This window comes from Notothenia rossii, assembly GCF_949606895.1.
Source record: "Notothenia rossii genome assembly, chromosome: 2".
Taxonomy (NCBI): Eukaryota; Metazoa; Chordata; class Actinopteri; order Perciformes; family Nototheniidae; genus Notothenia; species Notothenia rossii.
This window is the reverse complement of record NC_136904.1, coordinates 78003989-78030540: the sequence shown is the minus strand read 5'-3', so window position 1 is coordinate 78030540 and position 26552 is coordinate 78003989. Positions and strand designations below refer to the sequence as shown.

The following is a 26552-nucleotide window of genomic DNA, read 5'->3' as shown; positions in this document are numbered from 1 at the left end:
CGACAACCCAACCATCAAAAAGATAAAATAGAATAGCGGACTATACATTCAAATGCGCGTTCCCGTGTCAAGGGGTGCATTTCACAACGGCGGTGCATAATTTGACACAACACCGGCACTCACTACACCTTCCCTCAGTTATATCTTGTTCATACCTCGCCGACTGATATGTGCTCCCACCCGACTCCACAGCAAAGAGACCCATTCATATATTTCTGTCTCACCAACGGACATAAAGACACGTTTTGTACGTTATATCTAGAGGGATGCACTGAATAACGCATGTCATTGATCATTATAATCGGCACATATAAGTGACTTGATTGAGTGAATACAGGACAGCACTAAGCTGTCGCTCAAGCCGTGTCCGTATGTCATTGCTGTCAGACAATTAAGAGACATAATGTCCTTTCTTTCACTTCCGTTCAGTTATGCATATAATGATCATCTTCATTCATCAGCTCATTAGTGAATTACATTCAGAAAAATCTCCCTTCTTTAGCATCAATCGGAATTTCTTTAGATCTATCAGTTATTTAGCAGAGGGGAGGGGAAATCTTATATTTGGAACAAATACACACAAACACAAGTTTTACTGAAAGACTCAGGGGGAAAGGGTTCAGTACAACATGAACCGAGAAGTTACAGAATTCGTAGAAGTCTCAGGCTCAAAGTGACACCAGCATAGATGTAGACATAGTACAAGGTAGGGAGTTATATTTCAAAGAGGCATACAGCAGCTGCATGTTGCATGTGTCAGATTCCCTTCAACAAAGAAGGTATTGTTTTCAAAGAAAGGGCTTATGTGTCCCGTGTTGTAAATGTAATGTCTTAGATCCAGCCCTGGTATACAATATGGGTATAGACTGCAGGTAATTGCAGTCTCTTGTTAAATTGAATTCAAATGATGTCATTATGGCTACATTTGTGTGCTCAGCCAGTGTTTTGCTACTCTCTACTGAAAATGGAAAAGTTGGATTTTATTACATTATGGTCGTTCTCCTGTGAAGTACATTTTCTGTTCTGCCATCACCAAAGGAAAGGAAAAGTCACTAAGAGCTTCAAAAGCCAGGATACATGATTTACTTGTTAACATACTTTATATGGCTCAGCCACCTGCGCAAAAAGCATAAAGAAATGCACTCTGCAGAATGACTGCTCAAAAAACAGCCAGGCCAAATTTCTGTCAGCTTGATAAACGGCAGGCAGCATTGAAAATACAAACAGGCTGAAAAAATTATCCTTGGGCATAAACTTACCATGGTAGGGTGCTCCCTTTGCGTCACCATATCACACCGTCATGCAGAACGCCAACCACACACCTCCTTTGAGCAACAGAACTTTTTATGATTTTGGTTTGAGGTCAAAAGGGAATTTGTCTGCTCTTGTGAAATGTCAACCTGTGCTCTAGGATTATGTGTTGAATGTTGAACATGTTTTGTTAAGTTTTGATATAAAAATCCTTATCAGTGATTGAAAGTATGAGTTCACACTTTGGGGTGTAAGTTTATCCGTTTCATTCATGTTAAGACTTCTGCAAGCCAGTTGGCACTTCTATATAAACTTACATACATGCATAGTTATTCAACACCTGTAGGAGTTGCTTTATAAAGATTGCCAATTGAAATCATAAGACTAGTACGAACCATTGATTTAGATAAGACTAACCGACCAAATACACAATAGATAACATTAACTCCACCCTTACAAACAACTAATGTGAAACTAGACATAAATATCAATGTATAAAGTATAAAAATCTCATAATATATAATACTAGCACTCAAAGGGGGCAGTTCTCTATGTTTGCTTTTAATACTTAAACTATACAGTCCTGAAACTTATTTGCTTTAATTTAATTTAGTAAACAATCAATACTTTTCACATCGATGACCAAAAAAACAGGCCCTCTGTGTTGTCACTGGGCTTTTATTCCCCTTTTGGTCCTACCAGAATCAGATTAATACATCGTTATCACTATAATGCATTCTTTATGTCATGTAAATGTAAATACTTACTTATGTGCTGGCGACTGAAGAATAAATGAACCATGACTAATATAAATGTCTCTGATGACGAGTTAGTTTTGTCAGGCGGCTGATGTCACTGTAGCCTTTCCTGCATGTGTTTCAGCAGCTTTTGTAATTTATTCCACATTGATTTGATCTGAGTCGTTACTTTCATCCTCCGACTAGAATTAAAACGAGGCACCAAAATTCGTTTTTTGAAATTGAGTTGTGTTTCCACAGTCCTTGAGGTTATTTATTGCATAAATATATTGATACTCAGCAGCCTATCCTCATTTGTTAGACTTTTTGCTCTAGTGAAAATCTACGTTGTTGCTTATTTTCATATTTGAGTTGCTATTAATGACTTTATTCGAAAGAAAAACTCCATTGCCTTTTATGTAAAAAATATCATATATTAATGGATATCTCCCTTTCTCTCTCTCTTTCAGATGTAAATGGAGAAGCAGCAGTGTCACCAAGAGAAATTGGACATCCATACTATTTTGCATCATAGTGCTTTGCATTAAAAACAGACACAGCATCACTTCTCTCTGAAGTAATCCGATACTGTTAATTAATGTCAAACTGCACGCTGGAGCGGCACCATGCTGCCTCGCTGGGTGAAACATTGCTAATGGAAAGAAAGCCTTATAAGATCCAGCTGATCCAAATCCCCTTAAATGCAGCATAATGCCTTCAAAAGTGTCATGTTTGTACCTGTTGACAGTGGTCTGCTGGGCGAGTGCCCTCTGGTACCTGAGCATATCCCGCCCGAACAACACCTATGTCGGCCACATGTCTATTCCTATACGTAAGGTTCCAAAAAACCCCCAAAACATCACGTTTACCAACATTCACACCCGCCCCCTTAACCCACATGCCTTTGAATATGTCATCAATGAGCCGAAGAAGTGTGAAAGTGCCGCTCCCTTCCTTATCATCCTCATTAGCACCACCCACAAGGAGTTTGATGCACGGCAGGCCATCCGGGAGACCTGGGGGGACGAGAGCACCTTCGTGGACATCCGCATCCTCACCATCTTTCTGCTGGGCTGGAACACGGACTCCATCTTGAACCAGATGGTGGAGCAGGAGAGCCAAATCTTCCATGACATTGTGGTGGAGAACTTTATTGATTCCTACCACAACCTCACCCTCAAGACCATGATGGGCATGCGCTGGGTGACTACCTTCTGCCCCAAAGCGCAGTACATCTTAAAGACAGACAGCGACATCTTTGTCAACATGGACAATCTCATCTACAAACTCCTGAAGCCCACCACCAAGCCAAGAAGGAGATATTTTACTGGCTATGTCATAAACGGTGGTCCAATTAGGGACATGCGCAGTAAGTGGTACATGTCCAGGGACTTGTACCCCGACAGTAGATACCCTCCTTTCTGCTCGGGTACTGGCTATGTGTTCTCTTCAGACGTTGCTGAGCTCATCTATCAGACTTCATTACACACAAGACTGTTGCACCTGGAGGATGTGTATGTTGGAATGTGCTTGCGAAAGCTCGGTATACACCCGTATCAGAACAGTGGTTTTAATCACTGGAAAATGGCCTACAGTCTGTGCCGGTACAGGCGGGTTATCACCGTGCACCAGATCTCCCCGGAGGAGATGCACCGCATTTGGAACGACATGTCCAGCAAGAAGCACCTGAGATGTTAGGGGACACGAGGGCCACTTAACAACAACATCCTTTTTGTGCTGACTTTTCCTCTTTTCTTTAACTCATCACATTGTGTAATGTAAAATAAAAGGCCTGCTGCAAGTCTTCATGACAGATGTTTTCATATCTATTTCTGCTGATTGCACACATGATTGTTAACGAATGCATGAGGCTTGTAGCGTATTCTCATGCATAATCAGAATGTGGCGTTTGTTACTGAGACTAATTTTGTTCATATATTCCAGGTGCAAATGTAAGCATAATATTCTTTATGTGCATTAAGTCAATCAGCGTTGAGCATTGCGTAGTGTGGCCTAATGGGTAGAGACTGTGTTTCAGACGACCTTAGTTCAAGCTCACATTCACAAGTGTCCTTGAGACACTGGATCTGTAACAGCTGCATGGCTGCTGACTCAGCACCCTGATCCCTCTGCAGCAGAGCAGGCTGGGAGATTTCTGTGCAGGGATCGATAAAGTAATAAATGAGTATATTATATTTATAATATTATAACGTTTAAAAAATTGCATTTACAAATTAATTAAGAGATCCTGTTAATCATATCCAACCAACTCAGTCTGTTGAGGTATAACTTACACTCATGCTACTCTCCCCTTTTTATGTTCATTATGATCACAGTCTGATATAAGATGCAATACGTTGTCTCCAAACAGACCAAGTTTAAAGATAATGACATGTTTTATTTTTGTATTCCCTTGATCCCTGTAGCTGAATTCACTGGATGCTCTTTTTCTTATGAGTTTGACTGATGGTTTTGTTTACATACCTTTAAAGTTGTACTGCCTCTTCTTTCTGAATAAGCCCAATGCATATTTTTGTTTTAGATGCATTTTGTTTTTTATTCTGGTTGACATTTTTATACTTGCAGTAACTGTGTTTCTGAGCTACCTGCTGCTCATTACTCCAGCTGCTGCTCTCGGTTGCGTTCGCAGTAAATCAGCAGCTATCCGCTCATCGCCTCCTCCACATATCAACAGAAATACAGCATCATGTCGAGCAAGTCTGAGTTTAACTGTATCTAACACCATTACAGACTGGATGTATTATCTTATCTATGTGTCTGGCATATCTGTGATCACTGGAGCACTGCTACTGACATAATGGAAACATTTTGTGTTTCTCAGACAATGTGGCTTTCATGGCTTCATTTCATTTCTTTTTTTCAAAGTTTTTGTTGTATTACGAGCTAATGTGACATTTACTGTGAAAGCATCTATCCTTCAAGGGGTTGTTGTTATGTATTGTATGTTTTTTATATTAAAAAACAAATACTTGAGTTATTAAAGATATATTACTGCTTTCACTTGTTGTTTCCTGTTTTGAGTTACCCGCTTTAGATTTGCAGTTAAGGTTTGTTAAACGTTTTTAAATGTTGTATTTGAAATTACAGAGCAGGTCACACAAGTGGTTATCTAAAATGATTTAGCTATTTTAAACAGCTATTGGAAAACGTGTCATTGGTGTTGCTTGGGATTTTTATTTTTTCTTTAAGCAGAGAACATATTTCCTTTCCTGACATGACGCTAATAGAAAACACTCCACGCTGTTTTGTTAAATAATAGCAATTCTTTATTTTTGCTCCTCATCAGAAATTTGACATCAGCTGATTACAGAGAGGAAACAGGGGTAATATGTTGAAATGGTTCACATACTGTACATATAAAACACAATAAATAACTTCCTCATAAAGAATTTAATAGAAGTTAATATTTACCACCTCAATACTTAAAAATAATTTAGAGCTACTCAACTTGTTTGGACAAACAAATGGCTCGTCACCCTTTCAATAGTTGCCTTTTGGTTTACAGTACTTCACTATATTTTTGGGGAACAGAGGGTTTTGTAGTGCAGCAGGACATAGCAGGGAAATTAAACTGTTGTGGTTTTGTCGATTAACCTGGCATCTGAATATACGCCTACCAGAGCACATTACTAGAGGTTCTGTTTGTCTGATGACAAAAACACACATGTTAATTTGTCTCCAGGGGCTAAGCATCAGCCCAAAAGTGCATTGTAGCTTGTCTCATTAAGTTAAGATACTTGACATGAACTGAAATGTTAATCAGCAGGTTCTGCTCTTTGTGTGGTCTCAATCATTGTCTACTTTCTTAGGCACAGAAAAATGAACAAGGCACCTCTAACATTTTTGAAGCATTAGCACTGTAGAGAGCAGCAAATTATACACAGTAGCATCCAGGTCTCTTCTTTTTTTCTTACTGCACTCTCAAGCAAATGGGTCCCTTCTTCTCAGTGTAAAAACATGTCTTGACACAGAAATCATTCTCTTTTAAGACATTCATTATGTTATTACGGAAATGTGCTTTTACCCACAATTTAACTAAATCTTACATTCTGACAAAGACCTCATGGAAACATCACAAAGGAGTGTGTTTTTGTGAGATGCTAAGTCTAATTGTTTTCACTGTGGCAACAAAACAACATAAAAATACCTTCCCATTTCAATAAATAATGAGAGCCTTACCTTACACTTAGGCAATGTGATGTAAAACAAAAAAAAGAGAAACAAATAAATAAAAAACATTAAAAGCTACATCTTAACCACCTTATGTCACCACCTGAGTACTTCTTTAGGTTTCCTGGTCTGTGTCCTGATCTCGCTGTTTGCGCTAGGCGGTGGAATGTTTTACGGTTAAAGGTCAGGGGACAGTGAGCGGGAAAGTTGGCGCTAAGGAGGTGTAGGTGGGGCGGTGGTGGGGCTTGGCCCAGGGGAAGAGAAAAGGAGTGAGGGAGGAGGGGGAGGTGTTTTCAGGGTGGGTGTTGGAGAAGATGGTGTGTTCCTCAGTCGGTGTGCCCTGAACTGTCTCCCCGCTGTCTCACCTGCTTCAGGCATGAACAGAGCATCAGCTAACACTGAGCTGTGCAAAGCCGATCAGCTTCACCTCGTCGGGGATCTCCGTGTCTTCGCTGCAGGAAACCTGCGTCAGGGGGGAGAAATGGAGAGGGTCAACGGGGGCGGGCCGCCTGCATGCTGACACTCATCTCCAACAACAGAACTAATCCTGCAATATCTGCCAAACCACGAAGGTGTAACTCCCAGGATTAATCAGGGGATTTCAACTGCAGGCTTATTATTTCACAAAATGAGGCTTTTTCAACCTGCTGGGTTTTAATTAAAAACAATCTAAAAGACCATTTGGGTTTCTAAATGACTTGAATAGACAACGATCCCCTTGACCCCCACATCTGGTTTAGGTATTTCATGAGATTGTCGACAATGAGGACAAATAAATATAGAGTATTGCCAGCATTATTGATAAACTATTAGTGGAGACATTCACATCAACATTATTTGTATTAATTACATTACATTTTATGTATGGTAGTATATGTACTCTAGGGAGGTTATGATATATTTAGAATGTATAATTACTGTCAGAAAGAAGTGAATGTGTCACATCTGGCCTATTTTGATAAGGTCAGTAGAGAGGAAATGTCAGGTGTGGTAAAACTTCAGAACATCAGTTATGCAGTCAAATTAAAGTTAAAATAATTCATCAAGAAGTAGTGGCTTGATCTGTGCATTTGTGTATCTCATATCATCAAACTTTATGTATCTTTATATATATATATTAACAATACGTGTACCTTTCGTCAGTGTCTGCTTTTAATGCCTTGAGCTAGTCCCCATAGTTCAAATTTAGAGGAAGTGAAAGTGAAAGAGTAGACAATATTATAAATTATTTTTTTATATTATTGTGTTTCAAAGAAAATGTTCAGGCGTGCACACACTTGGGTGTCTACATACTTTTGACAATGTTGTGTGTTAAAAAAAAAACACAATATTAATTTTACTGGCAGTTCAACCTTCTAGCACACGCCATCTCACACCAATTTTAGGCTGTTCAGAATTGACACTGGGAGGCAATATTAAAAGGCAGCGTGCGTTTAGATCTGTCTGAGAAAAAGCCAGTGTGAATAGGTAACCTGGCGGCTTCTACCTGATGGAGACAGACGCTCCATCACTCAGGAGGTCGGCAGTGTGATCAACACAAAGGGACTGTTATGAAAATGTGTCATGGCGAGCTCAGGGCCTCTAGTAACCTCTTGTTCTGTTAAGTCATTAAGTTGCTCTTTTGCCACCCACACCATAAATTGCCTGCATAAGTGTTATGTACTGCTCCTCCTGTGAGGGTCATTATTCTCACTGCCTGGGTTTTGTAAAACTACACTCGTAACTCTTCGTTGAGGAAAGGCCGAGTTGATTTATGGAAATGGAGGCATGCCCACATATCTGCATGCCCTGTGTGCTCAACACCACCCTCACTCTGACTCTCCAGAGACTCGCCCACCTGCAGAAATCACGAGCTGCTGATAAGGCAAACATGTCGGAAAGGTCACAGTGTGACCCCAAGAACAGATGTTGTTTAACGACGATTATAGAAAGGTCAACTAAGCAGAATTTACATAATTTTGTCAAATCCTACAGGACTGACATTATTGATTTTTCACATAGTTTCTCTTACAAAAGGTGACTTACTAAAATGGTGTTGTGTTGTTATTAACATTATATCTTGATTAGTGGAGAACTGCACCTCTGCTGCAATGTTAGTACTAGTTAAAGCTAGTGTTGTTTTAAGCTGTAAAGGTGCAGATTTTTTTAATAAAACGGATCGTAGACGAAGTTTTCTTTCTCCCTAAGAGTTGGTTGGGAATTTTTGTCTCACAAAATAGTTCACTTTCATCATGCAAAGCTAATTGTTAAGTAATTTTATCCAAAATACAGAAACACGCTTTTTCTTTACAGGGGTACACCGCCTGTGTGCTGTAGTATGAAAGGTTCAGCCCTGCTTTTTTTCTGTCAACTTTACTTGATCAACATAGAAAAAATATCAATTTGTGAATCAATATAGAATTATGGAGGGTAATCATTTTAATTTTCATAACTCCAATCTCGTTCACCAACTAAACATCTTTAAAAGTAGTTATTCGCGTCATTAACTGAAAAACCTTCAGCGTCAGATGTTGCTCAATGCTGAAGCTATTTACTTTTTATGGGACCTTTTGACATGCTCCATCCCTCACACTCCTCACTGATGCTTTCAACAACAAGCTGTTTACGGCTTGATGTCGTCAGCCAGGACAAAGTTGGGAGGGTGTCATCACCCATCAGTCATCTGGAAACTCACCAGCTTAAAGGTCAACACTTTGATGGTAGTTGGGTCATCTACAATCTTCTGAAGGTTCGAAGCAACTGTAATGCAGAGGGCATACAACAACACAATGAGACAAGTACATTCAGGTACATTTTATACAAAAGTAGATTAATAAACATTAAGTGTCAATTATCAACACTAGAAATATAAGAAATGTTAAGTGTCTCTGTGGACTTGTTGAATGTAGTTAATGTGCATCTCAGATATAGCAATTATAAGTGTAAATGGGGTTAGATGTGTATCCAGACAACACAATTAACCAGAATAAAGAGGTGTAGAATTACCAATAAGAACATCTTGTCCGTTGACCAGGCCGGCTGAGTACAGTTCCTGGGAAACGCCATCAGCGGTGTCTGGGGGGGGGGGAGCACACAACAAATATTGGGCCTGCAGCGTTCCACTCAGCAGGTAATTGTGTTAGATATTGAATTAGATACTGTCATGGGCACAGACACTGCCATTACCTATTACCCTCGGAACAATTTTCGGTGCCTGAAGATGTTATCACAAGGGGAGTACGACAAGAAAATCCATATAGAAAAAGCTCTTACCTCGTCCAGGAGTGAACTCAAACCGGATGTCATTCAGCTCCTTCCTAGAGTTTCTGAAACAAGACACAAGAAGGAGTGTTCACACAAGAGGCATATGAAATGTCGGGTTTAATTCTGTTAACAGTTGTGATTCTAAAGTTTTCATCTGGAACATTTAAAAAGTGCTGTGTATAGACATTGAATTGTTGGGAACTAGCAAAACCCAGATAATATTTTGACCAATTTGGGGCAGTGGAAACAAGATATATATAACAACAAATTGACATACTATGGTATATATAATCATCTAGCAACATTAGCATCAATTTAGAGATGGTTTGTGATGTCGAAACAAATGGTTATCCAACTTTGCCTGTGTGTTGTCTGGTGCTGGTAAGTAATGAACAGTGGGGTTTTTGTAAAGTTTTTGCTAAAAAATGCATTAATAACAACTAAAAGAGTAAACTGGTAGGCAAGCTAACCAAATCAATGAGCACTTAAATGCTTTGCAAAGTGGAGGAGTCTAGTGATAATTCTCATCACTCCCAGCAACTCTTTCCACATTACTCATAGTCATTTTGACCCATAGTTTAATATAAATGTAAATGACCTTTTTCCTACATTAGGTAAATGAATTAATGGATATTTTATTAAATTTAAAGAGATTATTTGGTTTACCATGAATGCAGCGCACCTGTTGGGAAAATGTGCTGCATGTGCACAGAACATGACTAAGTGTTTTTCCCCATACTTCAGTTCAACTGCTCTACTGCATACCTCACACCTGCTGAATTTATTATGATAAAAGTTTTCAAGGCTAGAACTGCAGAACATGTTGGCATCTGCTTATCTGTGTGAATGTACCTGAGTAGATCATGTGCTCTTAAGATATGATTAAATGGGATTTTAGATTTGACATAAAGCTGTAAAGTAGGTACAATAAATATCCTCAACTTGAGACTGCAGTAAAAAAATAAGAAAAACAGGCAGATATCAATCCAGCGAGTTTGTTTGTATTAGTGAAATATGCCCTTCAGTATCTACGTAGCATCAACTTGCATTCTTCTGCATCACTTGCATTAGAAATCTGTCTCTGAAATGTGTGTGTGTGACAGGGGAGTAGCCCGTCGGTGATAAAAGCAGGATGTGCAGTGCCCAAAAGAAACGATTCATTTGGTTTGTAGTCTAGTTCAATAAATCACAGAACCCTCATTTAAAATGAGATTAGAGCCATCATTTAACACGGGATAAGCAAAGACATACATATACTGTATCTGCAATTAGTTTGTGTTGGTAGTAAGTCTATACAACACAGTGGAAGGGAAGATGTTCCATCAGCTTAGCTGAGACTCAGCTTGACTTTTTACATGTTAGTTAGTTACATTGCAAGAAGAAAAGCAGGGTAAACGGAGCAGAGCAGATGGAAGTAAAACATGTATTTTTTCCCAGCACAGGAAGCAGAGGGTGCTTATTGCCAAGGCTGTCAAGGCAACATGTATTATGTGAGGGACATAATCCTGCCCAAATAAATCATGCCCACAATCTGCATCCTTCTTTAATACCACTCTGAAGAGTCAGTGGCAGTATAATTGTCAGTAACAAACATTATTTTAAAGGAAAATAAAAGAAAAAAGGTACAGTATTATTGTTTTGCTCTCTCACCACAAAAGATAGGTCTGTAAATATTCCACTGGCAAACTGAATGGAGACTAAAGAAATATAAATACATGACTTTTGGTTATTATAAATTATTTAAAATAAACATTAATATATGTAGGCAACTGATATCAGCAGGCCAGCCATGGTATGATATGTTCAGCGTTGTTTCTTTATCTTTACCGTTTTTTATTTTGGCCTTTCTATTTCTGCTCAAGCTGCATGGAGGCAGGGGTTTCCCTTCTTGAGCCGGCCTCAGGCCCTGGGGAGGAAGCTGGCTGTCAGAGGACGCATGCAATTAATTAATTCTAAATAATTGCTAGCATATCCCTTAGGGGGGATAACCAATGAGGGATCATGGTCTTGTTATTGTACTAGCGACACCTAGTGAGAGGCCTGAGGTGGACAGGACTTATGTGGCTCCAAACAACTGAAGATGGCAGCAAACTAAAAACCCAAATACATGGTGATGAAGTTTCAGACACCTAATGTTTGTCTAAGATTTATCAAGAAGATAACCTGACAACCTTTTGTTACCCTTTGTATAAAAAAACCTTTAGAAAACACATAAATGTCACCTCTCGACTGAACTGCTCAGTGAAATCAATTTGCATCGTGCTATTTGGGCTATTGAGCCCAATGACATTGCACCAACAGCGAGCATATTATGCAAGTCTGAACTTCCCCGTCAAACTGCTGACAATACTCTTCTCAGGAGACCTCTGCGCCTTTGTAAGTAACAGATTGAATGAGATCCAAGCTAAATGTTGACAAAAATCCAATCATGCTGCTGTCCCCTGTCTCGCTGTAGAGGGGATCATATTACCACAAACTGCTAATCAGCTCAACTCCCTTATTAGTACGGAGAAGACACAAATTAGTTGTGTATCTTGCTCTCTCGCATGCAAATACTTTCATGAACTCAATATTTCACTTCTGACTTTTACACATTTTCACATAAGGGTTTTATGCTAGTCGTATAATATTTAACAACTGCTAACCAGACTGAGGTTTTATGAAAGCATCTCTTTACGAGTTAACATTGAGACTTAGAAACATTGATATTCTAGATAAATGTTTCATTCAATCACCCTACTTAAATACACCACTTCTTATATTGTCTCGCAATATTTGTGGCCATAATTATCATATTGATCTGCCCCCAAAACATGGGAACACAGCCAAAGATAATCCAAAAATGTGATGCAGTCACTAATCCATGATATCTTCAGTGCTGATTCCCTTTCAAACATACCAGAACAATTATTTTGATCAATAAAAAAGGTATGTTCTCAGTCTGAAGCAGAACCGTTCTTTCTGTGTCCCACAATTCCCTTTCCAATTGATTGCTCTTAAGACGACATATTCAGCATTTAAAGTACACATTGCACACCAGAAGGGGAGAGATGTTATTCACCCTTTCAAATCGTTTTTTTTTGTAAATTGCTTCTAGATCAAATATAATGTAAGTTCTGTCAAGTGTAGTGGAGGGCATGTCAAAGAAGAGGGTTAAGTGAAAGGCTTTGGTTATTCACCACGGCATGTATTAGCATTTGAAAGCCTCACATTTCTAAGAAAAAATGTCATTGGGATTCATGGCTTTACCTTTAAAAAGGCATCCATCACATGTCCACATGTTTGAATATATTTCTGTTATACAAACCAGAGAGGTGATGTTGATCAAGATACCAGGATAAAAGCATGTCTATTCAACGAGAGCTGGGATGATCGTTTGTGTTCCCACTAATGTAATCTGCTTCTCATGTTCGAGCCACAACATCCACAGATTGATCAAACATAATTAAACCATAGATACATATTGAAACCGAGGAACCAAAACATCCCAAACCATCACAAAACATTTGAATAACCAGGTCAGAATAATGAGCCACCAAAACAGTGAGCTGTTCCCTGTTGCATCCCGTCCACTGTTTAGTTATAAAGCAGAGGAAAAACATGTCTCCGTGTGCCATGCTGGACGCCTGCGGACTGTCCTTCAGATGTCTGTTCAAGCAAGTGTGTGTTCTGCAACCAACTCACCAGGGAGCTGCAGGGCTAGCATCCAAAAAAGGAACCATTTTCTGTTTGTTGCATTTCTCTAAAACCCTTTCGTCTTTCTGTGTTTGCATGTTGAGAAAAACAGCAAGGGCAGATCAATTCTATATGATATTCAGATCATATAACAGTTATTAAAATAATTGCTAAAGCCTGCCTTGCCCCTTGATACATAAGTTAAAATGAAAGTTGTTTTGCTAAATATCTACATTGATTTTTCTGGAGCAAAATCGTAAAGCCTCCACTTTGCAGTTAAAATATGTTCATGAACAGCAATGTCTGTGATGCTATAGCAAGAACCAAAGGGTGGCATGAGAGGAGGAGAGCAGATTGTGGAGCACAGCCAGAGAGGCAATGGAGTGAAACCCCCCCTCCCTACGACACCACCAGTGAGACAAAGGGAGACGGAGGGATTCATGGCAATGCCAGATCCTGCCCGTAGCAGGCAAAGATCATTAGGTCTAAATCTTAAAGGTCCCATGTCATGCTTTTCCGGTTATTACCCGTCCTCTTGTGTGTTATGAAGGTTTTTATGCATATAAACGGTCTGCAGAGTCAAAACCCTCAAAGTACACCCTGTAGCGAGTAAAACTCTAACACAGAAAATACCTCCCCAAAACGCCTTGTTGGAGATACGTCACTGTCCATTGATTCTTTCGGGTAACTCATGATGTCATGCGTTACCCGGAACCAAATGGACCAATCCATGGAGCCGTTACGTTAAGCCCCTGCTGATTGGTCCAAATTGACCAATCCACGGACTTCCTCACACACACACTCAGTGCAGGCAGCTCTGCTGATCTCTCCTCCCTGGCTGCAGGCTGATAACAGACAGTTGGGATCGAGGCGAAATTCTCTCTGCAGACCCATTCTCACAGCGTTTAACAACCTTTTTCTTACTCAATATCAAGCCACACTTATTGATTTTACTTCGGCTGTGACTTTGTGTGTGCTCAGGGTGAGTTTGGCTGTGTTTCAATGTGTATCGCTAAACAAGGAAGCCACACCTCCACGGAGCTCAGCGCGATTCACAACGTCCCGAGCAATCAGAGCACACTGTGCTCACAGGGAGGGTGGGGGCTGGAGCTATTGGAGCTACAACGAGCCGTTAAAGGCAGAGAGTGAAATTCAGTGAATAAACGTAGTATACAGAGATGCTGTATGAGAAACCAAAGTGATTTTGGAAAATTGCACAATGTAAATCTATTCTAGTAGACCTCAACAATGGAATTATGATCAGTGGAAATGGCCATGACATGGGACCTTTAAGGACAAAATAAATTGATGATGTACCCAGGATCATGATAAGTAGTTTTCTACAGTATATAAATATTTTGGTTTTTTTTTGTATCTGCTTTTAACACCGTGTTGCCATGAAATATGCAAATCGTTATTTTCTTTAGATTACCTTGCAATGAGGCGATGATTGAGAAAATTATGTGAAGAAACATATCGGTCTCACCTTAGCCGTAGCACCATGTTCAGAGCACCTTGACAGTAGGAGGAATTCACATACGGTTCAACCTGCGTGAGAAAACAGCTGATGATGACACTTATCAACTTAAGAGATCAGACTAATACAAAATAAAAAAATCATGAAAGGTATAAGAAGCTGCACACAGATTGTAAAGCAGGAAGCGGAAGGGTTCTGGTCATTGTCAGAAAAAAAGTAACACTCGCGGTATCTTTTCTGAATCTTCCTATTTTTGCAGGGAAGGTTGTATAGGAAAAGAAAAGGGACAAAACATAAAAGGTGTATTGTGCAAGGAACCATTACTGTTATCCATACCATATGACAAATGGGTCCATTGGAAAGAATGGACAAGAGTAAGAAATGACTGCTGAGTAGCCGTCACATGTAATTCAACAAGACTACATCTCAAACTACTTTGGCTCATTTTCAAAATGACCATAGCCTTAGAAAACGGGCTGCAATGGCAGTAAGTCCTAAGATGAGATACAGCCAGACACTGAGCTCACACTGTCAGGGAGACGGCCATTTACTCTGAGTTATTACTGCTAAGAGCATCCTTCCAGGAGACATTCACACACACACAACAACAAAATCGCTGTGGAACTAAGGTCATTGAATCGTGACAAATTAGAGCTGCTGCTGAATCCCTCACCTGGGGATGCTGAATTGACAACCCTTCAATGGGGATATTGTTGGCATTCTCCTCAGTCTGGGAGGAACAAAATGAGAGGCATAATGCTATTACATCCTTTGAAAATATCCAATCAGAGTTCATCATATAAAGGAAACACAGGCAAGTCAATCCAAAACCATCAATGAGGAGCAATCTGCTGGCTCTGGCAGACACTCTAAAACAGGTGCTTGGCTGTTTTGATTAAACTGGGTAAAAAACTGTGCAGTGAAATAAACATTCATAATTGAGTTCATTTTCTTACACAAGCTTGAGCCCGAGAAGGCAAGTTAATTGCATTTCCCAAAATGCCCCTCTGCCAAGTTATCAAGTTATGCAGCGGCAGAGAAGATAAAGATTATTTGTCTGCTTGTCTCTTCCCCAAGAGGAATTTATATTTGTATTTGTAAGTTAACATTGGAGTTCGAGAGGAGGAGCTAACTTACATCTTTGGCCTCATCTTTGACCCTTCGTGACTGGAGGGAAAAAAACACACATTTACATTTTCATATTCACAGCTACACAGCAATAATGATTCATTTATCTCATTCGCTTCTGAAAACACCGTGTGATGTCCACCCTTAATGCATTTCTTTGATTTGCATATGCTGTATATCTGTTGGTCCATTTGTCCATCTATCTGTCTGTCCAAACATAAAGAAACATGTCCGAAATCGTTTGAAAGGAAACTTAAAAGAATACTATTCTTATGTCTTGAATCAATACTTCTGGTGACATATTATTTGTTGCATCATACATTAAATCTGGCTATCTTTTTCAAAGGGCTCTTTGATCATGGCTAGCTTCTTCTTTCTGCCTCAAATCCTTGCAGCTGTCTTGCAGCTCATTACAGCGGCCTCAGCACAGGCTCTGTCAGAGATAAGCCATCTGCCATCCAAAAAAACTGAGTGATCAGGGAGTGGAGGAATGTGCAGGGTCGGGGGGGGTTACATAACGGATTAACTAAAGGTTTCGACATGACATGCAACGACAATTACCAACAGCTCTAACAGTAACAGAAATTCAGAATGTTGTTTTGTTACAGTGACAAATAAAGCTCAATATAAACAATAATCTTTAAAGGTCCCCTATTATACGGTTTTTCATCAATATATAATAGGTCTCAGATATATACAAAACATGTCTCTGAAGTGATTGGCTCCAAATACCAAACAGATCATTGCAGCCTCCCATAATCCCCTCTGTTTCAGCCCTGTTTCAAAAGTGTTGATTCTCTGTCTGTTACTTTAGATGAAAATAAGGAGCCCCTCCCTCCCCACGCCCCTCTGAGAGACATTTGGTTAAAAATAACACAATGGTGCTCTAGGAGGAGATTCAGGTGATAAGGTGGGGGGGGTTACCTTGATTGGTTATTGGCTAATCGTTATGACATCATAAAGTGGAGAAATTCTGATCAGCTCATTTTCAGACAGGTTTTTATATAAAAAAAGTGAGCAGATTTTTTTCCCTGAAACTTTCAGAATCTCTTTACAAAGAGGGGACACAGGTTTATGTGTAAAAGACACGAAAAAGTAGAGTTTGCATAACAGGTGACCTTTAAGATGAATCATATGCTAAAAAACGTAATCCTACTCAAATGCATTTGCAGATTAATATAGAGACTGAGTTAATATATAGGAATACTCTCCGCTGAGAGCCACCTACCCTGTCCTGGTTCACCGCGGCCTTGCCCTCCTCGCTGCTCTCGTCCAGCTCGTCGTCGCTCCACTCCCAGTCTCCGTCCTCCGTCTTGTGCAGGTGTCCGCTGGAGCCGGGGACTCTCCTGACCTGAGACACACAGCCAACACACTGTTAATGACGGCAATTTGATCTGAATTGATATATTAGTTCAATGATTAGCAATCGCATGTCAACGATGCAAAGTGAAAATGTCAATACATATCTTCACGAGAGGCCTTTATTTTGGATATTATTAACTTGTAAAAATGCACATACATACACAATGAGAGGATGTTTGTTTTTTTGAAAGACATTTAAGCAATTCAATTTTCAAATTATATTCTAGTTGCTTTTTGGGAGTTGATATAAATGTAACTGATTATGTCAAAACGGCATGTCAAATTGAATTTATAGCCCCAAAATGTAATCAAATCAAAAGTGAATTGCAATATATGTATCGATGTCAAAAGAATAGATACTTACAACTTCTGATTCATAGGTGGTTTATCAGTTTGTAGGGTGTACATACTATTGGCTAACTTACAAAGATGACTTGTGTGAATGTCTTCTCTACAGTAGTTATATAAAGTACTCTCCAACAGAAACCATTCAGTTGCTTTTAGTAAATCTATCAGGTTGTTAGGCACAGCTGGGGTACGGCACATTGAGAACAGCACAGCACAAGGGAAAACTCTATAAATCATATGAAGAGAAAACAAAAGAGAGATATTCAATGTGACTTGGTTAAACAGCAATATTAATATAACTGCAAAATGTAACCAGCATCATAAAGCAGACTCACTGGTAGACCCTGTGAGTTATTGCAGCTCCGCAGTGCGTTCAGTGTGTAAGGCAAGCAACACAGGTCTTTTTTAGCAGGGTGAAGCACCACAGCGTTACAGAAGAGAGAGAACACATGAAACACTAAGCCACTAGCACCAGAGGTTATATGAATGCCCCAGCGTCAAACAAGGTCAAAGTGAAAGAAAGCACTACCGCTGTGGTGGTGTCAGGTTTTTTTTCCAAACCTGACATAGAACCGAGGCTCCCCCAGCTGTGCTCAGGGTCCTTGAGCAAAACAGACACAGATCAATGCACCCAGCAGACATACAAGACCACCCGATCGACATTCACACACAAAAACAGCTTACACACCAAACATGAAGCTAATGGAAACATGCCTCTGGAAATGTTTGAAAATGTGTTTAAATTGAAATAGAAACATTGTACAGAATGTCAAAGTGTTAGTAAAAAGTGGTGCCAGTGTGTGCAGCTGATGAACCTGCAGGTAAAATGCCATGTTTGAAATCTGGCTTAAGAAAGAAAGCATCCATGCAGAACTTAATCATTATTCCATCATGATCTGTGCGCTGGACCGTACATTTGAACTCAATATCGATCCTTTTATATGTTCCGACTTTTCATCATGGCACTGATTCCAGCACACATTGGTTGTAGGCCACTAATGTCCAATCTTTAAACTATGAAGACTCAAATTGCTCATTTGGAAGCTCTATTGTGGGTGTCAGGATGCCCTCTGCTGGTGACTCAACCCGCATGTACCTTCAGTTCATACTAAATGAATGACATGACGGAACTTAATACATTTCATAGTTTATATTTCCAATACGAGTCAATAAGAGACAATTTCCAGTATTCATCATGTCCTTCTTTTATAAGGAGATTAATCCCTCCTTTAATTACATGCATTCATTTAAAATGACTTGGTTGGTGACAGATGACTGAAGGATCTGCCATCTCCTCTTCATTTACTAGGGTATGTTCAAGGACACAGTAGACCTAAACAGTGAGGTTTTATAACAGCGCCCTGCTTCAAGTCTCGTCTCTCCTTAAACCCACATAGTACTTGTTCCCAGGGAGTAGAATTGCATGTGTTTACCACACAGGACAGAAACTACAGGAACATAACAAGAACACCAAAGAACAGAGGGTTAGAAGGGCAGAGGTAAACTATTGCACTTTCAAGGTCAAGGTGGTTTAACATCTTACTGTGAGACTGCAGTAGTCTTAGTCACAGCAACCTAGAAACAAAATATGTTTTTGCAGTACTGCTTCTCCCTGCAAGCGTTGGGTATGAATGCATAATGAAGACGGTTCTGTAGGTCAAATCAGCACAAAATAACAAGGACACTGCTCGGTGGCTCATACATTTCATCCACCAAAGATATCGAGTGAAACAGACATTACCTGGATGTATTTACAGTACAGTGCATGCTCTCTATTACAGTTCTAAGAAAAGTGTATTTAATGCAGTAAGCGTGCAGTAATTTCCATCTTGTGATACAATGGCTGCACAGCATACAGATTGCAGTCTGTAGAAGTATATTCACAAAGTGCCATCGTTCAGATCAATTCTCAAATCATATGCTTCAGAGATGTCAATACAGTCCAAATTGGAACATTGGTGTCTTCAATTAATTGTATTAACCTAAATATAAAAAATGGTTATACCTATTGAGCAATAAGTGCTTTCCAATTCACTGTTATGACTGCAAGAGATGCCTGTAGTTACCACTTTACCCATCAACGCAACTCAACAACATGGTGCCACTCCTACAACAGTTGCCTCAACCTTTATTGACACCCGGTCCTGTTTGTGCGTAACAGTAACGTCCCACACAGCTACAGCCCTGCTACCCACGATGCCCTACATTGACTATGGAGCAGTCGGTGAATTTCCAGTCCTCCATTCGGACACTCTGCCTTCCAGCAAGAGCCCTCTGATCCCATTTCTGTCATAGCTAGTCAGGCGAAATATTATGTGAAGCCAATATCAGCTGTGCCTGAAAACTGCACTTCCTCCCTGTAAACCGTGACCAGTGTGCAACTGAGCGAGCGACTTAAATTAAGTGCTCCTTTGTGTTTCCTGATGTTAACAATTCATTTAATCCTGTTGATTTTAGTGTGCCACATACAGAGAGCTGCACTGCGAGCCAGTGACGCAAGATGTCAATACATCTATGCCAGTTTAACTCAGCTGCAGAGTGGCCCATATTTTTACATAATCTACAAAACAGTTTAGGCATAAACTGCGTTTGAGGGGCTGAAGAGAGTCAGAGTGCGTAGTTTGTGTTGACTGTAAATGACACATTCTGGAGGACTACAGTCAATCCCAGCACGTCACACGAACATGTGTTCGTGTTTAGTCAATAACTGACACAGGGACCGTTTGGGTCAACATACCTTCTTCGCTCGCTGGGCAATCTTTGGTGCACGACACAAAAGCTTTTCAATCAGATATTCTTTGTTCTGCAAGACATAAATTAAATATCATTAATACACATAGGGAATTTAGTGAATGCTTTTGGGTTCATGTTATTGAAATCAGTTGGTAAGACTCTTTCCAATATGAAAAACCATAATCTTATACACACTTTGCTTTGCTTTCATGCCATTATCGACAACAATGCCTTTATTATCGTAGTACTGAATACTAAGATTAGCACCGCTGTGTACTGAATCCAGAATCAATATTGAATCAGGACATGATTATCGAATCGAATCATGAGATACAAGAACCTTGAGTCTTCTGCTTTTAGATAGTAGCCATCAGAAATCAACCTCATTTGTTTATTTGCAAAACGTTTATGAAATCCTGAAGGTCACGTTTAAATTAAATTAAAAGTAAGACCAGTGACATATGAACCTGAATTTCAGGACACACTTGAAAACAATCTTAATGTTGAAATATTGACTTCAACAAGGATGTAGAATTAAAACAGGGAAAGATTTCAAAGTTGTATTTCTATCCATTGTCATTATTTCTGTGATGATATATTATAATAAATACAGTGTCTTGTCAACTTTTTTTGTATATTGACTGACGTATCAAAGGATGTTTTATGATCATAAACGAAGAAAAAACATGAACATACAGGGTTGAGTCATTGTTGGTGTTGGCAAGAGGCCACAAGCATAACAGTAATAAGAAAAGCAAACAAAGACGGCAAGTCAAATATTTGAGATGAAACAAATACCTTGGCCTTTTGGAAGAATTTACACTTCAAAAGCTCTGCGGCTGTCGGCCTTGAGATAAAGAAAAAAAAACGTTGTTGACAATATATCACAACACAGCCCACGCTGAATTTGAATCAGGTGTTTTTAGTTGATCACACATTGCATCATCAAATTGCTCTGAAACATTTGGTGTGTATATGGAATGTGGTGCTGACCTTTTGGCTGGATCCTTCTGAAGGCACATGGTTATTAGTTTTCTAAACGATTTGCCGTATCTTTTTAGCGCTTCCTTGTCTTCTACACCCGTCTCTAGAGTGGGTGGATCATTCTGTAGCGTGAGCATTAAAACCTGACGAGACAAGAAAACAAAATCTAAATCACTCTGACATTTCAGCAGCAGCACAAATGCAGTAGTTGAGGAAAAGACACTCAAAGCAGGAAACTGTTTGTAGAAGAAATGCTGTGAAAGTGAAAGCAACCCGTTCCTTTAGATAAAATGGTTGACCCTAATAGCGAAGGCAGCACTTGTTTTTGCTAATGATGAACCTTTATAGAAAGAAGTTGGTTTTAGAAGAGAATTTAGTTAGTTCTTTGATTTGACATTGCTTGCGAAGAGCTACAAAAATAGTTGTAATGAAGACATTACAAGGATTCGATAATAGCCAATAAAATCATCCAGAACTCTCACCTTCATGGGAGGGTAGCGGTGATAGGGTGCAGAGCCTGTCGCTAACTCTATGGCTGTTATTCCAAAACTCCAGATATCTGCTTTGAAATCATATCCTCGAACCTGTGGATACAAAATAATATGAAATACACTTAATCTCAAGAGCATTATGTTAATGTTGTTATTTTAGTGGTTGAAATAGCAGAAAATAAACAATACAATGCTAATACCGTTATACCAATAAAGGGATTAGTGCTAATTGCAGCAGAAGCACTCTCAGATAAAAACATTTAAAAAGAAATAATAAAAAACTTCACACCAGTAGCTGCCTTTGAAAGTATAGATAAAGATAGACTCACCTGTTCCATCACCTCAGGCGCCATCCAGCATGGCGTGCCAACAAAGGTCTTTCGTACTTTGTTTCGAGTCATATCCCCCCCCGTGGCTAGGAATGCGCTTACACCAAAATCTGAAAATACAGATGAATAACCAATGCATTGAAAATGAAAATAATAGACATGATATACATGAAAAGGTACAACATATATAGCATTTTTTAAATTAAAAATGTTGTGACAGGTAAATACTGTGCGGTTAAAAGAAAATATCAGGACATATTAGATATTATTTTGTAATGTTTTTAACCAACACAATATAAGTGGACACCTTAAAAAGGAGACCAGAAAATATTTTGCTCAACTTCTTTACAGAGTTTTTCAATTATTTGTTGAATAACGTATATTGTATATATCTTAATGTCTCTTAAAAACGTATTATCGTATAACCTGTTAAATATCCTGTCAACACATTTTCAAGAAACATTATAAGTCTCATGTTAGTGGTGCTTTATTTATGAATTACCAACAAAACATTTATATTTTGCATCAACTTCTATGTGAGTTCCTACAATCTGTGAATTCAGTTCTACCATCAAGGCATTCCTGCTTTTGGTCTTATGATATTAAAGTGTGAGTGCGACATTAGAGTAGAATCATGTTCAACAAACCTGCAATCTGAACAGATCCATCTTCTCCCAGTAGTATGTTCCCAGCTTTCACATCCCTGAGGTCAACAAAACGCAAACACATTCAAACAACAAACTCACGCAGAGCAGAATTGATTCTTCGGTTCGTGTAACGTGTCCCACAGCCCACCACCATCTGGAACTGTGCCCAAGGGGCCGACAGAGGACCAAGCCTCTCAGTGACCTTGAAATGCTCCAATTTTATAGAACACAATAACTGCACTGTTTGGCAAAAAATGTAATTAACCATCATTAGCCATTTGTTTAACTCTCTCATCCAGAGAATGACAGCATTTTTATATGTTTTATACAAAATGCACACATGGATTGTTATTGCTAGGTTTCCTTAATTATTATGGTCAACTACTATCCGCAACAATAGATTCAGATTCAAGTTTAAATGTTAAAAGTCTTACCGATGAATCTGTCCATTTCTGTGCAGGTAGTCCAGGCCCTCAAGGACTTCTTTTAATATAGTAGCAATAATAGGCTCATCTAGCGCTCGATTTCTGTCCTCTTCTTTGTTTGTGTGCTTAATTATATCCAGCATAGAGCCTTAAACCATAGAAAAATAAAAACATTATGTTAATTTTCCACGTATAAATGAAAAACACAAATCAGCTGCAGTGTTACCCTGAGTCCATTACGTGCTCAATATCCAGGCGCAAAGTACATGCGTCTCTGCTAATTGCTTGTTGTCCTTTAAAGAGAAAAGCGTTATTGGCAGTACATTAGGGTGAGTAACATCACTGCTTTAACTCCTTCACAAGTGAGAGCTGTAAGCTGTTTACAAAAGCAAGCAGCTAAGAGTCTGATACTGCCTCCTGATAACTGTAATTAAGCCAGAATATAACACTGAGCTGGAAGAATACTTTATGAGGATTGAAATCCGATGTTTTTGAGGATACATAATGGAAAACAGTTGTTGAAATGCTGATTAGATTGTTGTTTAATTTCTTTTACGCATCACTTGTGAAGAAAAAGCAAACATGTTACTTCTAATGTCTTATTTATTGCCAGTTGTAACTTTTAGAGGCTATATATATATAGAGAGAGATTATAGATATATGACAATTAAAATAGTCAAAAGACAATTAGTATACTTGGAATGATTACACAATACATCTACAGAATAAATTATATTTAACAAAGGCAGCTGTTCAAAGCAGATCAAAGCATAGACATGTTGCATCGTCACATTCACTGCGCTTTCATTGTAAAGACATTGATAGGATCTGGTTACAGTTTACCTCCACTCAGAAGCTTCATGACTAACCAAAGTTCATCCTTCACCACAAAGGAGGTGTAGTAGGTGACAACATTGGGATGGTAACACTGGCTCATAGCTTGGATTTCTTTCTATTATGAGTGAAAAACAACAGGAGTTATAATGTGTCAGGGCACGTTCAACTGGAAAGATAAGTATAGAAATAGTTACTCAGACAGATGCCCTATTCACACGGGACTAGGATTACCATTCGCTGAAGTCATCTGTGATCTTAATCCCTTGCTAATGATCAGTCCCCATTACTTATAAAGTAGAAATTACAGCAAAAAGATGGCCAAACATCGGGGTCACCTGAATCGGCATCTCTTTGTGTTTTGTTTCGCAATAATTTTTTGGTTTACTCTGGGTTTATTTTCTGCCTTTTCCCAGGTCCACCATTATGAGGGCTGTGTAGGCAATTATACATAAAAAAATATGAATGCATTTTGTTGGCTCAGTCAGGAGGCTCAGCTCCAAGAATGGCATGAAGATCCATTAGCACAGCCAACAGAACAAGATGTATTTATATTAACATAAATGCGCCTATATAAATGTATTGTATAAACTAATACGTATATTAGATATACATTTTATACATTATAATATTTAAATTCAAGCTAATATTATGCAGTCAACATCATATATGTGGTGTCGATGTCAGAAAATTGGAGGACAATTCCGACTTTTTTGTCCAGTGTGAATGTGGCGTACAATACAGACATGGGTATTACCTCTTGCAATACTAGTCCTGTATAAATAGGGCTTTACACACAACAATAATAAGAGGAAAATAAGTAAAAGTAAGATATTAGACAGTGATACAAAGACATAAAAAAAATAAGCCTGTATTTCATGTACTCACTAATAGCTCATCCATGCTGGTCTGGCATTTTTCCAGGTTTATTCTCTTTATGGCGACGCGCTCCTGTCTGGGGGTGCAGAGGGCCGCCTGCACCACAGCTGTGGCCCCGCTTCCTGAAATCACACACACAACATAGCAATGACAAAGTGGACAGGAGCACAGAGGGACTCGCTGCAAAGGCAGCTGGAACACAACTCTTAAATTAAACAATAACATACGCTGACTTATATACACTTTTTATTTCAATGTGACGAGTTGTTTGCTGTGTTCATTGAAAATCAGGTCATGTGACGTTCACACCAAGAAGCGGGGACACACAGCGTATTGCTTTTCAACTGGAGTGACAGATAAGGAGAACGAGCACACACAGGAGATCTGGGTGCTTACCAGCTGATTATGAGTGGGGAGAGTGGGGTCTCCCTAGCTCATCTGCTCACAGACCACAGCTGGGGTGCTACTTCTTATCAGCAGTGATATGACATGTCAGCTCACTGCCAAAAATATTCAGGCAACTTCCTTTTTAAATAGGAGATATATATTGTTGTTTCTAGTTAGTTAACAATATTTCTTAAAGTAAATGATCATGACATCACTGGAATTGAGCGTTCTGTGACTTATGCTGGCATATCACTTTTTCAAACTTTGAAAAACATGTAATTAAAAGGAAAATTATACAGCACATATAACATGTTCATAAATCTACAACAGGCATATCAAAAGTCTTCTAAGTATATTGACATAAAACACATAACAAAATACATAACACTTTTGAAGTATATTTTTATATAGGTTTATGAATGTAAACAAGGCTTAACAAGTGATTATGTAAGTGTACAAAGTTAAGTGCCTTTGACCTATAGCTAGTTGCAAGCTACAATATGTGCTTACAATTGTAGTGAATTAATTGATTACAAAGCTCTAATGTAAGGAAGCTGCTTTCCTCCGTTTATACAATTGTATGTATCATTGAGTTTTACTCAATGATACATCGACCTCTCTGGGTCTTGAAAAATTTAATTTTTTTAATTCAATTCAAGCCATACAGACAAATTAGCTTTTGTTCGTTAATGTTAACAATTTGAATTTCAGGTACTTTAACAACTATGATCATATTACCCTACCCCATTAGCTGTAATGTTAGTATGAAGTACATTTTACATTTGAAACATCGCCAATTTGAGATGATGTGATAGACTGTTACATTATGTTTACGTGCCATCACAGATAGCACATGTGGAATAAGGGAATAACACAGTGACAGCTACAGCATCTGTGATTTAGTAATGGCTAATAAACTGGACACGTGAGTAGGTCACTATAATCCAAGTCGCATTTACGGAGAGTATCATTTCCAATCACATGCAGCTGATGCAGACCGGTAGTTTCTAAAAGTGCCTGTTAACATCCGCATTGCAAAGCATTGCAGGAGGCTACTGCTTATAAAAAGAAGCCGGTAGGCCCCTCATCGTCATTCCCAGCTGATAACTCGTGTCTCTCCGTGATAAAACACAGCGTACATCACATCTCCCGGTACTAACCTATGACTTCCTGCAGCTCGTACGACTCTCTGGTAATTGGCCAGCTGGTTGTCAGCGCGGGCTGAGGCTGGAGGACCGGAGCCGGAGACTCGCCTTGATCCGCCATGATGATGATGATTCTGCGCTAGTTAGCAGCCTCTCTCACAGACAGACACTGAGAGAGACACACAGAGAGAGAGAGGGTGGGAGGGAGGGAGGGAGGCAGAGAGAGAGAGAGAGGCAGAGAGAGAGGTAGAGAGAGAGAGGCAGAGAGAGAGAGAGAGAGAGAGAG

At 39.2% G+C, this 26552-nt stretch overlaps 2 protein-coding genes across 3 annotated transcripts in view; one reads left to right on the top strand and one right to left on the bottom strand.

Moving 5' to 3' along the window:
* b3galt1b (UDP-Gal:betaGlcNAc beta 1,3-galactosyltransferase, polypeptide 1b) overlaps positions 1 to 5009 on the top strand; it is a 62866-nt gene extending 57857 nt beyond the window's left edge. The window contains exon 2 of the mRNA XM_079660372.1: positions 2459 to 5009. Coding sequence (XP_079516498.1) covers positions 2700 to 3686 — 987 coding nt within the window. The 5' untranslated portion in view covers positions 2459 to 2699 and the 3' untranslated portion in view covers positions 3687 to 5009. The remainder of the gene's footprint in view (positions 1 to 2458) is intronic.
* A 249-nt stretch (positions 5010 to 5258) lies between these two features.
* Positions 5259 to 26496, bottom strand: stk39 (serine threonine kinase 39). 2 transcript variants are annotated; one of them, XM_079666687.1, is made up of 19 exons: positions 26282 to 26496; positions 24744 to 24856; positions 23865 to 23973; positions 23031 to 23169; positions 22597 to 22652; positions 21950 to 22059; positions 21612 to 21713; positions 21139 to 21272; positions 20944 to 20992; positions 20150 to 20215; positions 17942 to 18013; positions 16931 to 17053; positions 15712 to 15741; positions 15248 to 15304; positions 14584 to 14645; positions 9432 to 9484; positions 9165 to 9233; positions 8854 to 8918; positions 5259 to 6642 (listed from the first exon to the last, which is right to left on the bottom strand). In XM_079666687.1, exons 1-19 carry the CDS (start codon positions 26385 to 26387, stop codon positions 6568 to 6570), a joined length of 1590 nt encoding a protein of 529 aa, XP_079522813.1. In that variant the 5' UTR covers positions 26388 to 26496; the 3' UTR covers positions 5259 to 6567. The 2 variants fall into 2 exon arrangements, with proteins under 2 accessions (XP_079522813.1, XP_079522814.1); XM_079666688.1 differs by lacking the exon at positions 17942 to 18013 and having other exon boundaries at positions 26282 to 26492.
* Positions 26497 to 26552: the final 56 nt, after the last annotated feature.